The sequence below is a fragment of the Pisolithus orientalis genome, assembly GCF_024613125.1.
Source record: "Pisolithus orientalis strain OTSU chromosome Unknown F5J12scaffold_4, whole genome shotgun sequence".
NCBI classification, from domain to species: Eukaryota; Fungi; Basidiomycota; class Agaricomycetes; order Boletales; family Pisolithaceae; genus Pisolithus; species Pisolithus orientalis.
In genome coordinates, this window is record NW_026260785.1 from 1312367 (window position 1) to 1325825 (window position 13459).

At 50.9% G+C, this 13459-nt stretch overlaps 4 protein-coding genes across 4 annotated transcripts; 1 reads left to right on the forward strand and 3 right to left on the reverse strand.

Annotated features, from left to right (window-relative positions):
* Positions 1 to 660: 660 nt before the first annotated feature.
* On the forward strand, positions 661 to 4604 carry F5J12DRAFT_889245 (Pkinase-domain-containing protein; the record flags this gene model as incomplete). The annotated part of the gene is made up of 7 exons (XM_051747314.1): positions 661 to 1062; positions 1127 to 2231; positions 2343 to 3506; positions 3563 to 3784; positions 3839 to 4096; positions 4148 to 4338; positions 4392 to 4604. The coding sequence occupies 7 exons, from the start codon at positions 661 to 663 to the stop codon at positions 4602 to 4604; spliced, it is 3555 nt and encodes a 1184-aa protein (XP_051603786.1).
* A 148-nt stretch (positions 4605 to 4752) lies between these two features.
* On the reverse strand, positions 4753 to 7174 carry F5J12DRAFT_714898 (tRNA methyltransferase; the record flags this gene model as incomplete). Its single annotated transcript, XM_051740912.1, has 12 exons — positions 4753 to 4906; positions 4957 to 5142; positions 5205 to 5287; positions 5344 to 5478; positions 5530 to 5701; positions 5754 to 5902; positions 5952 to 6003; positions 6063 to 6126; positions 6194 to 6309; positions 6366 to 6494; positions 6543 to 6631; positions 6683 to 7174. The coding sequence occupies 12 exons, from the start codon at positions 7172 to 7174 to the stop codon at positions 4753 to 4755; spliced, it is 1821 nt and encodes a 606-aa protein (XP_051603787.1).
* A 1784-nt stretch (positions 7175 to 8958) lies between these two features.
* Positions 8959 to 12825, reverse strand: F5J12DRAFT_393604 (uncharacterized protein). Its single transcript, XM_051739205.1, has 4 exons — positions 11825 to 12825; positions 10701 to 11772; positions 9617 to 10651; positions 8959 to 9566 (listed from the first exon to the last, which is right to left on the reverse strand). The coding sequence occupies exons 1-4, from the start codon at positions 12647 to 12649 to the stop codon at positions 9439 to 9441; spliced, it is 3060 nt and encodes a 1019-aa protein (XP_051603788.1). The 5' UTR covers positions 12650 to 12825; the 3' UTR covers positions 8959 to 9438.
* A 100-nt stretch (positions 12826 to 12925) lies between these two features.
* F5J12DRAFT_714429 (uncharacterized protein) lies at positions 12926 to 13267 on the reverse strand (the record flags this gene model as incomplete). Its single annotated transcript, XM_051740891.1, has 3 exons — positions 12926 to 13068; positions 13126 to 13186; positions 13241 to 13267. Coding segments are annotated over 3 exons (231 nt in total), but the record flags the coding sequence as incomplete, so codon positions are not given.
* Positions 13268 to 13459: the final 192 nt, after the last annotated feature.

Sequence of the window (13459 nt, forward strand, 5' to 3'; positions counted from 1 at the left end):
CAAGGCAGACACAGCCCAGGCCGAATGCCCTGGCTTAGCGCTTTAGCCACTGCATCCGACAGGCACACAGTCATCGATCTCATGGACATGTCGACGGAATCACCTTTACATATGTGCATGGTCGACACTCATGTTCAGGGGACGACTCTTCCCCTTCATTTGCTATCATAGGTGTTGTCGCTAGGCTACGTATCATATTACTGAATCACGGCGTATACAACGTGCCAAGTGATGGCCAAGAAAACTTCCGTGTCACAGCTTGCAAGTTGCTCTTTGAACAACACAGGATCGAGTATACTTTCCTAATGAGGATTGTCTATCGCTTAGTCAGAGATAAGTCGAGTCGAGTCTACCAAACGAGAAATAATTATTGTTGACAGAGTGGACTTCCTCAGTTCGAATATCCTGTCAACGGGTTGGCTGTTTCTTTCAAACTGCTGGCATGTTTTCTGATCAGATTGTTAATCAGCGTGTAGACTTGCTCGCCATCGCTGTATCTTCTGTTTCACGTCTGTTGAACAGTCCATTGTTTCATTGCTGCTTCCCTGGTGCACCGGACAGCGGCTCACTAGGTTTGCCTTTGCCACCGATCAAATATCATCAATTCATCCTTTCACTGCAACTGTTAAGTTGCTCTGTCCCTATTTGAACTAGTCACTGATGGCCGCTACCATTTCCACTGCCGGTTCTCAAAACCTTGAACTCACCTCTTCTCAGTTGCCTCCCACCATCACCTCCCCAGATCAGCCGACAGCGTCATCGCGGTCCTTCATTCATCTCGGATCCCCGCGTGCCCAGAACACCTCTTTTCCCGTCACCCCAATGAGCGCGGTTCCTCCGGGCTTGCTAGACCCTCCAACCACGACCTCTTTTGCAGATTATCTTCGCACTTGGACAGACGCCCAAGTTGCCAAGTGGCTCACCGAAATCAAGTGTCCCTCACATATCGACACCTTTAAAGAACATGATATTAGAGGTGATGTCCTGCTCGAACTCGATCCGGAGACACTGAAAGAAATGAACATCACGAGCGTCGGTGACAAACTTAGAATCCTCGGCGCCGTAAAGATTCTACGTCAAAGATGCCAGTCTCCCAACCAGGTCCTGGTCGTACTTGGGTCCACAGGGCGAAAATCGTATGTTCGAATCACCGCGGGATCCACCTAAATTAAATGGCCATTACACGTCCCACTCACGGGAGAATTCCCGTGAAAACACCCATCAAAATAATGCGTCCGTTTCCAGAGCTCCGAAACGCCTTGAAAACAAGCCCGCCCCGCTCGTACTATCGCCCCAGGGAAGAGGCGACCTTCCACGACTCGTTCGTGAGCCTTCCTCCGGTGACTCATGTCGTGCCATCACTGCTGTCCGCCCGCTTCCGCAGCCCGCACAACCTGCTCCAGCGAACAGTCACACCTCAACGAGGCCATCGCTGCCACCTCTCCCCCCCGCTCCACGAGGTCAGCCTCCTCAACCACCTACTATTCAACATACAGGCGCCCGTCCCAGTCCCAATCCCCGCAATTTGCATCCTCTGTCAGTACAGCGATCACGGACACCCAATCAAGACTTGCCTCCTTTCACAAATTCACCACTGCCACCCGCGCCGACCGGCCAGTCACTACTCACTCCGGTTTCCGGCAGTAGCTCGTTGTCATCGTTCGGCCTACCATCTGATCCGCGATCTGGTTTGGGCAGTGCTCTTAAACCGCCTGTTCGAACCCCTTTCTCCTCGCAGTCATCACCGCGCTCCGCGAATAGCGCTACGCACGGACGAAACATTTCATTCGGAGGCATGAGTTCACCATTGGGCTATGCTCCCTTGCAATCTAAGCAAAGGCCATCGACATCGGGCACTCACCCCTACGCATCGGCACAGCCTCCGCCTGTGCAAGCTATCTCTAACCAAAATGCGTTAGCATTGTCACCGATCGCAGAGTCGCACAACAGCGGTTCGTCTTCACCGGGATCGACGTCGCCGCCTGTGGGGTCCTTTCCCGTTGGCCGAAGTCCTCTCAGTCAGCCATCTCACTCGCATACGCCGTCGCTGGATGAGCGCCACAAACTCGTCAAGTTTGTGCTGCCGGAGGAGGGCCGCTCCTGTGTTATCGATGTCGCGGATTGTGCGGGAGGCACCGAGGTCATGGAAAAGGTGCTCAGGAAGCTCGAAAATGTTGGCACACGCAAGAACGACCCCACGAATCTCACAAACCGGGTGGAGACCGAAGATGGTGGGCTAAGTATTGATGGGTGGCGTGTCTATGTCGACTGGGAAGACCAACTGTGATTCAAGTACGCGCCCAGAATTACATCGCATATTCCTCTGCTTATAGGCATTTTAGGTAAACCTTTGTCGGAAGCAGAACTACTAACTGTCTGCCGCGGACCCCCTGACCCGCTCAAGGACCAAGGACTAACGTTACGCAGAACGGCCAAAGCAAGGCGCAACAAATCTGTAGGGCGAGATCCAGACGAGGAACGTGAAACGGAAGCTCAAAAATTCCCAAGTTCGTCTGCCTCCAGTGTTTCACAGACAGGACAACGGGCCAAAGCAATTAAGCGTGCAAGCACCATCAGTGTTCTCAGCGGCCTTGGTGTGCGTGATCCAGAGAAGGTACTCGAGCCCCCTGCCTCTCCAACGCAAAGCCCGACGTCATCTATAACTCCCCAAACAAACTCGATGAAAAAGCCTTCAAAGTTGCGCAACTTCTTCGGCCAGCGGCCGCCGAGCGAACTCATCACGACGCACCTGACCGAATATTTCCCCTTTGCGGAGAAGAAGGCGCTGCGCACTGCACGGCACAGTATGATGCTCCGAGCGTCTGTGGGAGGCAAGCGGGATAGTATGATGTCTGTCAACCATCCTTTGCCGTCCTTGTCTAGTATCGGCACGCAGGGCTCCGGGTTATCGCAGCGTTCGGCATCACCAGCACGTACAACTTCGTCGAAAGGAGCCTCCATGGTCTCGATGGCATCTGGGGTCCATGACAAGGTTTTGAATCGTTCTAAAGAGTCACTCACTGCGGACGAGCACCCCCCTCGTTTATCCATCTCGACAGACGATGGGCGCTCTGTTATTCTTACGGGAGATGACGTTGAGAAGCTTTCTGGGAGTGACTCGAAGCCACACTTGCTGCCCCCTGTAAATTTCCCGACAGAATCCCTTTCTGAATCGATGGAAAACCTGACCGGAAGCCAACATCTATCGGGAGCGAGTCCCGGTACCACCAATCGGATGAGCTACATGACCGAACTGAAGGGCAAACACGATTGGTCCGATACGGCTAGCCTTCTAACTGTTGACGAGATCACAGCAGAAGTCGAAAACCGTCGTCAGAGCATGGCCGTTGACATGGGTGTCGAGGGTGCAGAGGACTGGACCAAGGTCGAATCTGACATCGACGAAGTTAGCAGCTTGACGAGCACTACCCTCGATGATGAAGACGAAGACGAAGTGGAATGCGAAAGCGAAGAGGAAACTGGCAAGGCTGTGACGTGCAGTGGTGGTGAGTGTCATGATTACTTCATGACAATCTTGGCCTTCACTACCCGGACAACCCAGGGACGAAATGGATCAAGGGTGCACTTATTGGGGCAGGATCGTTTGGCAAAGTGTATTTGGGAATGGACGCGGTTAACGGGCTGTTGATGGCCGTGAAGCAGGTCGAACTCCCCACAGGTTCGGCTCCAAACGAAGAGCGCAAGAAGAGCATGCTTAGTGCGCTGGAACGTGAGATTGACCTGCTGAAGGACCTCCAACATCCGAATATCGTGCAATACCTATGTATGAGCTTCCCATATAAGTCAGCTTTGATAGCATTTTCTAACTATTTGGCAGATTCTTCGGTCGACGACGATTACCTCAATATTTTCCTAGAGTACGTCCCTGGTGGGTCCGTTACCGCCCTGTTACGTAGCTATGGCGCCTTCGAGGAACCCTTGGTCAAGAATTTCGTGCGGCAAATTTTGCAAGGTCTCAACTACTTACACGAAAGAGATATCATCCACCGTGATATCAAGGGTGGAAACATTCTGGTCGATAACAAAGGTGGAATCAAAATATCAGACTTTGGTATATCCAAGAAGGTTGATGGCAGTAAGCAGTTTCGTTTGATGTTTGGTTGCTAGTGTCGCTCATTTAGCGTAGATCTATTGACTGGCAAGCGCATGTATCGACCTTCTTTCCAAGGCTCCGTGTTCTGGATGGCACCCGAAGTCGTGCAGCAGAAGGTTCACACCACAGCAGCCGACATCTGGAGTGTCGGCTGTTTAGTCGTGGAAATGCTTACTGGTGAACATCCGTGGGCGCAGCTTACCCAGACACAGGCCATCTTCAAGGTTCGTCCAGCCCCGTTTACGAAACCTTGGCACTACTCTGATGCTTGTTGCAGATTGGTCAGTCGGCAAAGCCTGAAATACCTTGTGACATATCTTCGGAAGCCGAGGATTTCCTAAGGAAAACTTTCGAGATCGATCACCGAGCTCGTCCCAGTGCTGGAGGACTACTTCAACATGCTTGGCTTGGCGCCAAGAAGTCTGCTAATTCCTCCAACAAGAATATCGCCGCCTCAAAAAACGTTCCAACGATAGAAGTCACGACATGATATGACGATATATACCTGACTGCGCATCTGTTTTATTTCACCTGGCCATGATGATTTATTCTCATAACACACTTTTAAGTTGTAACAAGGACTCCCTTGTATAGTATACTAATCATAGATCTACTACTAGTGCACCGTATGCGTATCACTATTCATTATCTTCTCCGTTCCTCTTTCGTTTTATGCCAGACGCTTTGGAACCGGGTCCCCAGTTGGGTAATGGGTTTTGTTGGTAGCGCACTAATTTGACTTTTGATGACTGTGTAACAGATTTTGGGTGTTTGGTGAAGTTCGCTTCCGTTCTGTTGGAAGTCAGTGTCAGTTCCCATCGTTTTGTGCCCAGCGATCTCACCTCGGTTCCTTCGCTAAAAGCCGAGCTGCCGGGGATGTGTTCGAGATCTTGTCCATTTTGACAGGATGCTTCTTCACCCAGCACCTGAACACGTCGTATATGTCTGTACGTGATGCAGTCGTTTTCAGCGAACCAGGACAGGCGTGGGATCGCGAAACATCACTGCCCGCGTGCAGGAGCGCCGAACTGTGAGGGTTGCCAGGGCCTTAGACGCAAGTTATTGTTGTAATCTTTAAATAGAAACTCACGCAACCTCCTCGAGTGATGGAGTGGTGCAGTGGAAGAAACCTGCGACTCTAGCTGGCGTGAAATAGAACGGTGTGTGAAGCTCCTAACCAGTGTTTACCACCGTGAGTGGTATTCCAACTTGCCTTAGCGAACACGCACCTCTTTCGCCACGGTTAGCATGCCCCTCATTCGGGCCGATGTTCCATACTTGTCTAAGTTGCCTTCCACGTGCTCAAGCACCTTTGAGACGAATTCGGGGTTGTGAAGGGGCCCAGCCCACATGGGACCAGACACCTGACAACGTATAAGTATGGATAAGTCCCTTGTCAAGGCAACCGAGCTCACATGTAGAGGGAACCCACAATCAGAGCATTCTGATGGAACTGGTGGCCCAACTTGGGTTTTAAACTGGTAACTCCTAGCACCTGTTTTCTCGTTGACCTTTTCAATCGTCCTTCCTAGTTTTTGCTCAAAAAAGGATTGACACCCAGAACAAATGTAGTACATCGAAGTGTTACTTGCAAAGATTTCAGCCAAGACGGTTATCCAATCAAAGACGTGTGATTTACCTAGCTGCCTTTTTAACTTCGACAGCACCAGAATGGACGCGAACGAATAGGCGGACATAGAAGTCGACAGAGAGGGCCAAGAGTGGCTCGATATAACGACCATACCTACTCGCAGATGTGGAGATGGTGTTAAAGACGAGTCGGAGGGCCTTCATGCAGATCAGTTCCGCTAATAGCTGCAGACAGCAAAGACCCCACCGCCTCGTGACAATACTCAGCTTTCACGGGAACACCACCGTAATTCGAGAAACTGGCAACCGCTCAGAGATGAAATATGAGTCAGGCAGACGAAGTTGGAAGCCAGCCTACCATTTCTCAAAATAATTGGTCGTAGCAAGGACCGCTAAGTCAGTGCAAGTGACACATAGGAGACCTAACCATCCACGTTGACGAAATCGACGAGTTATAACTATCACCTTTTCGTACTGCTTCTCACTTACCACCGTCGGTTACAGCTTGTACAGCAGCGTCAAGGAATGGTGCTGCTGTACCGTAGGGATCCAAATCCACAACATCGACACGCGACTTTTCTGTGCGGTGATTGTACATGAGAGCACTAGATATCTAATGAGCGACTTTTGACTTATCGAGGAGAATAGCACGTAGACCTACCAGGCGTCACCTTCGTTTACGCGGACCTTGCCTTCACCTGTCTCAGGACTTGGACCGAGGCCGTTGAGGTCGACGTTCCTTCTCATGGCTGCTGTTGCGGATTCAGAAAGGTCATTCGCTACCACAAATCTTGAGCAAGGTCAGAGGCAGCTGGGATTACCCATCTTGGCAACTGACCTCACAAGTGGAATCTCCTTCGCATATCGGATGGATCGTAACCCCGTTGCCGAGAGGGCTTCGAGCAGAACGAACTTGTAGGGCCGATACTTCAAAATGTGTCTTCAGTATAATACATATCCCTAGGCCCTGCTACATACCTCTATGTTCCTCGTGAAACCTTCGGGTGTCTGGAGTGTGCTAGACTTTTCCATATCATGGCCCTCGGCCTGGGCAACCGACAGGGAAGACCCACTGGCATTGTCGACTAGACGGAAGGTGTCAGTCAGAGGGCACGGCAGCAGCAACAGCATCTCCACAACAACCCCGAATTCCTTGCACATACCTTTCACCTTCTTAGCCTCCTTCCCTTCCGCTACGTCCGTTGTTGCTCTCTTCGCTCTCCTTTCCTGACCCTGCTTCCACTTTGCCTCCTTCTCCCTATTAATCTCCTCGCTCCATATGCGGATGCACGCGACACTGAGATCCCGGTTGAATTCCTGGACAGGATTTAGGAATGCTTCGTCCTTGGAAGATATCAAGATGTGCGAGTTGTTTTCAGTATGAAGGGTGTGCCCTTCAGGAATCACGATTCCAGGAGTACTTGCACTCGTGCTCCTCGCAATTGGTACCGTTGCTGCTGCCGTGCTCATGGCGTGCACCACTGTTCGCCGGGTGACTAAGGTTACCAACGGTTTCCAGGTCGTCTGACAGCGGTCGAGGCGCAGAGGCCCGTTGAGAATGTGGAGAAGTAGCCTGGACGTCACGGCGAAGGGCTGCAGTGAAACACAACTGGAGCAAATCAATTCCGACTTGGCTTGAAGACAGAGTCTTACGCACTCCTTTCCTCAATTCAGACAGAGCTAGCCGAGCGCAACTGGGGCAAAGATGCTATTGACGAGTAGTATATAATCCAGTCCGGGTGCGAAGCTTGCAACACGATATATGCAACACTAAGGTACAGTCCCTTCAAAATGGGCACTCATCTGTATGCACTCTCATGTCGACTCACAACCTTGCATAGCGATGAGTGTCAGAAACAAAGCAAGGTTCTCTGTGGGCTATTCAACAGACGGCAGCCATATTGTCTCTGGCTCTTCTGACAAGACCATCCAGATCGGGAATGCCAGAACTGGCCGGATGGTGGAAAGTCCATTAGAGGGGCACAGAGACTCAATCAACTCTGTGGGCTATTCACCAGATGGCAGTCATATTGTCTCTAGCTCTTCTGACAAGACCATCAGAATTTGGAATGCCAGGACTGGCCAGACAGATTCAGCCAACTGTATGGCCTATTTAACAGATGGCAAGCATGTTGCCTCCTGCTCAGATGACAAGATCATGGTGAATGCTCGAATTAACTCTCCAAATTGGTGACTTCAAGACAATGGATGGTTCCAAACATCTGGTGATTCTCTTCTTTGCTGGATTCCACTCCTTGGGGTAGACAGAATCTCTATTATCCAAGAAATACCCTGATCATTTCACCTCACCAGACACCCAACATGGGCTTCATACTGGCCTTGATCCTTTCCCTTTCATAACTTCCTAGTAGTGCTTATGTCGATGTGTTTCCCTGTCACCTGCTGAAAATGTCAAAGAGTTTGCAATGTGTCAACCCATACAATTCCTGGACGCCGTCAGGCCAGGTCTGCAAACTCTTTGTCCTCAACGATCATACCAGGACCGTTAAGTCCGATCACGTGCGATTTCCTTTCGGGGGGGGGACTGGTTGCGTTGGGGTTCCTGCATTTTGTTGTACACGTCATGTCAGATAACGTCGTGCAGACGACCATGGACAGTGACGTATGCCGCTTGCGTATTGACGCGGCTGGTGCCAGCGTTGTTGCTGCTATCAGCTACAGAAATTTACTGCTGAGTCTGTACTCTAGAGGATCGTTGTTGGTATGTCGCGCAGACTCAGTGCGCGAGTTTGTGGAACAGTACCCCTTCCTGACGTTGAAGGATATTAAATCTATTGCGGCATTTTACAGAGTGGTTCTGCTTCGTCGTCTGCGCTGTCAGGGGTGTGTCGATGCCCTCTGCGTTCACGAGTGTTCGGCTGCTTGTCCGTCATTGTACGTGTTTCAACAGCTTAAAACCGCTCGGAGAGGGAGATGCCTCCTTCCTGCACATCATCGAAGATTGCTCGTACGTCGTCCTCTAAGCATGAAAACATCCTCTCATAAATGACAACTATATAATCTACCATCCCACATAGAGAACATAAACGCGTGCCCCGTAGATTTTTCCGTTTGATATCGTCCCCCCCACAGTACTAATCTCTTACGCACACTTGGACACGCACTAACCCGATAGACCGTAAATTTGGACTTGCACTCCCTCGATAGAATCACCTGTAGAGTCGCTTGTAAATGTAAAGAACTACATCACGTGCTTTCCCCAAATGCGTTCAGGAGCGCCCAGAGGGCTTTGGTATATACCCTGAATTCAAAAGTGCATGATCTAATCGCATAGGTGTCCTTGCCCTGGGGAATCACGATTCCGGACGTGCTTGTACTCCTAGCAGTAATTGGCACCATTGCTGCTGCCCTGTGACTAAGGTTATCAGCCATCGAGACATAGGCCTGTTGAGGATGGCGGAGCTAGCCTGGACATCACAGCAATGGGTTATGGTAATACCACCGCTAAAAGAAGTCAGTTCCAATTTGGTTTGAAGACGGAGTTCGTGGAACACGAAGTAGGGATGCTATTGATGAATAGCATATATTCCAGTCCGAATGTAGAGGTTTGCGACACATTACATGTAAGTAAGATACAGTCTTTTAGACAACTGTTGCCCCTGATGGAACGATATGGGCGAGGAAAGCTCTCGAAGCAGAGATAAGGCGGCACGGTGAACGAAGGCGAAAGGAAAAGAAAAGAAGAAAAGGTCCTGGGGTTGTGTGAAAGGCGCTTAATATTCGAATTCTTCTGAAACTAATGTTATCAGCCCGCGCATGTCTCCCTGGCGTATGCGTTTGGGATTGATTTGCTTCGCTATAATCTTCCGGACCATCACATCAAGCGAGCTGGGTCCGCAACCTTGCATAATAATGAGTGTCAGAAACGAGTTGAACGAAAGCCAAGCTTACATGCAACTACCACCGAGCCCCCCGATTGCTCAACCTCGTCCGCGATCACTTTATCGAGCTTAGGCTTTCCAGGCCGCGCGTGCTCAGACATGATGTCTACTTCCTTGGCCTCCTGCTCATCAATCTCGAGACCGGGCAAATCCGGTGGTCCGTTCGTCATAATCGGAGGGAGATAAGGTCGTGATCTCTCAGCTTCCGACTTGTCATCCCATTGTGTTCTCGTCCGTGGCGATGGAGGTGGCCCATCCTCTATAACAGGCGGCGGTGCAACCCAAGAAACCGTCGAGTATTCCAGAATATTCGCCAACGAGGAAGGTGGTCGGGAGCGATGTGGGGAGTCACCATATCGTTGAACCGGTGAATTCGACAGGTCACTCTCTGACAGGGCTGAAAGGGGACGCTCAGATAGTGGTGATACAGGGATTAAACGGTCATTTGAATTGGTCGACAACACAGATTGTCTGCTCGTACGAAGTAGCGGCGCGCGGTGGTCGGGTTGTGAGCGAAGATGGTTGTAGATCTGACTTGGCTCCAAGTCCTTTCGCAAGCCTGCCACCTTGCCGAGTCGACGGGTCTGCATACGACGTAGTCTTCCTTCCTTTTTCAATTTCAAGCTAAGGTTCTTCTCGCTAGGTGTGGTCATATCCTCCTCGCCTTCGAAGTTCGTTAACTCAAGGATGTTGGTCTCGTGCGCGAGGTTTAAGTCCTCAGGCACGTCATTCGCGTCGCTGTGCTCGCCGCCATAGTAGCTCAGGTCAACGTCACTCTCGCAACTTTCGTGGCTATCGACAGAAGCCGAGGAGCTGGAGCGCGAATGATTCCTACCATCGCGCGCAAAACTCGGATGTGGAGGCTCCAGCTCGTCAATAGCAGGAGTGGAGACGAAGCGCAGCCGAGAGGGCGAGAGGACAGGGGATAGAGGGGTAGGAAGCTTCGCCAGTACTGGTTTGAAGTTTGTAACGTAGATGTCCACCTGTAGAGACGGGACCATAGACATACAGCGACGCAGGATAGATGCACACCATTGCACATGGGCTGTGAGGAAGTCAGTACGTGATCCCGAAGAAGGGGGAAATGTCCCCACAGTACTCGCGTAAAAGCCATACAAATCGTATACGCCTCATGACGAAACCTTTTTGACCAAAACCTCCAGGGCGACCTCCTAAATGCTGACCGTCTCTCCCGGACAAGCAAAGGCACAAATATTGCAACACCGACAAGCCGAAACTTACGCCCGAACCACCGGTGATGATTATCGCAGTCGAGTAATCTCCCCACCTTGCTCGTACAGAACTGCCAAACGGTCCATCGACAAAAGCCCGCAAAAGCGCACCCCCCGTTGGCAGACTAGTTGACTTCAACGAAGAGACATCTCCTCTCGAGTGATTGGCTATCATTCGGGACACCATATCCCAAAGGTCTTGTGTCCAACCCTTCCGTACACGGATAAGAAATACCATAAGACGGCCTTCATGGTCCTGAGCTTGTTCATCACAGATGGAAGCACAGGTGAAAGGGTGAGAAGTAAAACGAGAGACTGATGGTATGTGAATAAGAAAGTGTTGGCCTGGAGCCCATGGAAGAAATCTGGGAGTGATTAGCCGTAGTCGGATTGTTCGTCCAGGTAAGAGTTCTGCGTGGGCATAACCGGGGGGAGGAACGTATGAAGGGGGCGGCAGAGGATTCCTTGCGGGAGCGAGTTCCTCTATAGCATGCGAAAGGCGTGAACTGGACCTGGGACTTGCACCACTAAGGAGTGGAATGGGACTGCCATGATCATAGTCATAGTAGGGGTCAAGGGGGCTAGATGTCCGCTTGACGTTAGCCTCCACAAAGGGGTGGGGAGGGAGGGAGTCAGATTGCAGCTGTTGCAGGCGGTCCATTTCCCAGGAGTTGTAGTCGGAGGGTGCTGGTGCCGAAGGTGCGTTGTACGCGAACCCGTTGGAGTAGACCCACCAAGTCAGGCGCCATAGGCGTTCGCCTACCCAAATTGCGAATGCAACCCAGCACCAAAATCCAATTGTAGGATGATGTAGTCCAGCTGTTAAAAGAGTCAAAGGGACGAGTAAGATATGCATGAAATAAAAAGATTCGTAAAAATGTCTGCGAATAGGATGCAATGAGAGGAGCACGATTAACGTCAGCAACGCAAACGCCTAGAAGTATGCATGAGCACCTTCAGACGAAATAGAACACCACACTACCTACAGTCCACCCAAAGAGGAAAGGTTGATATGTGAACGCTTGGAGGTATGCCGGGCGCCCAGTGTTGGGATCATGGTCGCGTGCAAGTTGGATACTCCACAGGACCACATGAACTGATGTCATGAACCAAATGAGTCTACCGGACCACCTATGCAACCAGACGAGTTTGTCGAAGAAGAGCTGTATCATAAACGGGATGGCGAACAGCGCGAACGGAGGTGCTTTGAGTGCGAAGATAATGCAGAGAGGAAAGAGGGCGAATGCGATCTGCCCAAACCGGGCAGAGGAGGACCATAGCGACTTGGGGATAGTGTACTGAGGGATGTAGGGATCAAACGTGGACGCATCATAGAGTGAGTGAGGTTGAACGGGAGTATGTGATTGTGATAGATCGCGTTTTGCAAACTGCCAGACCTTGAAGGTAGGTGCGATGTAATCTGGACCAACAAGGGCAAGCGCCAGAGAGACCAGCGTCATACCAAACATAGCGAGTAACTGGGCATTGGACGGTAAAAAAACTGCTTTCCGGTTTGATGGAGATGTCTGTCGCGTGCCGAGTCGGGGTCCTGCATGTTTTTTCCATGACCTACGAGGCAGTGCCCACTTGGACCAATATGCTCCGAGTACGCCTCCTCTTGCCCCGGTCCAATGAAGGATTGCGAAGACAAGGAAGACGAAAACGACGACTATCCAAAGCAGAAATGAATAACGACGGCTGGGAACACTAAGAGAGTGTATGGTAAGATACGCGGTGATCCATTCGAGGTTGTCGGTATAAGGAGGGGTCGTTGGGTTGGCAGGATAAGCTGGCGATGAGGCCGAAGACATGCTGGCGGACCCGTCTCGCCAGATAGAAATATTGAAAAAGACCGTCAGAGAATTCTCGACCGGAGGACCGCAATGCGGAGAGCCATTACAGTGAAATATAAATATAAAGAGCAGACCACGCCAAGGCGGAGGACTCGAGCGGACAACTTGGCCGCAGCAGTTCACATCGTCACATCTATTATCCACATTCTCTTACAAAAGGTTTATCCTCAACAACCATCCAATGATACCAATCTACTAAGACACGACTTGACCGGAGATGACCTGGCACGTCCGTCAGCCAACACACCCATTCTCGTCTCGGTCAACACTCACGTCCTTGCCCGTCTTCTTGATTTTCTCTAGCACAAAGTCATACTCCGCCGTACCGTGCACGGTTACCTGTTGTTTCTCCAAATTAACGTCATACGATTCGACGCCTGTTCAGTACACATTCAGTCACTCGTCATCCTTGGCTGTAATTAACCGGCATGCACCCTGCTCCTTCAACTTGTCCAATGCCCGGGATACCGCACCTGAGCAACCAGAACAGTTCATCTGACGGTCATGTTGTCAGAAATTCTATCCGTTTCGACGAGCGGATATTCTTACCTTGACTTGGTACTGATACGTGTGTTGCTACCGACAAAAGGTTATTGGGAACTGATGGCCACAGACGTCTCGAGAGCCACCCACCGTCATCCTCAATCGATTCGGTTTGTTGGTTACTGGTGTCTAGCAATATGACGATGAGCACGAATCTCACGACTGGGGACTGCGATATATCTGGATCTCTGACAGTGCAGCGATTCTGACAAAGCCCCTCCCGGA

Bases quoted from the DNA above. Each gene is read 5' to 3' on its own strand.
- F5J12DRAFT_393604 (XM_051739205.1), bottom strand. From the start codon at position 12,649: ATGTCTTCGGCCTCATCGCCAGCTTATCCTGCCAACCCAACGACCCCT. The intron at 11,773-11,824 runs GTAGGTAGTGTG...GCATACTTCTAG, and splicing joins CTTTCCTCTTTGGGTGGACT to GCGTTTGCGTTGCTGACGTT. The intron at 9,567-9,616 runs GTAAGCTTGGCT...TTATTATGCAAG, and splicing joins GGGCTCGGTGGTAGTTGCAT to GTTGCGGACCCAGCTCGCTT.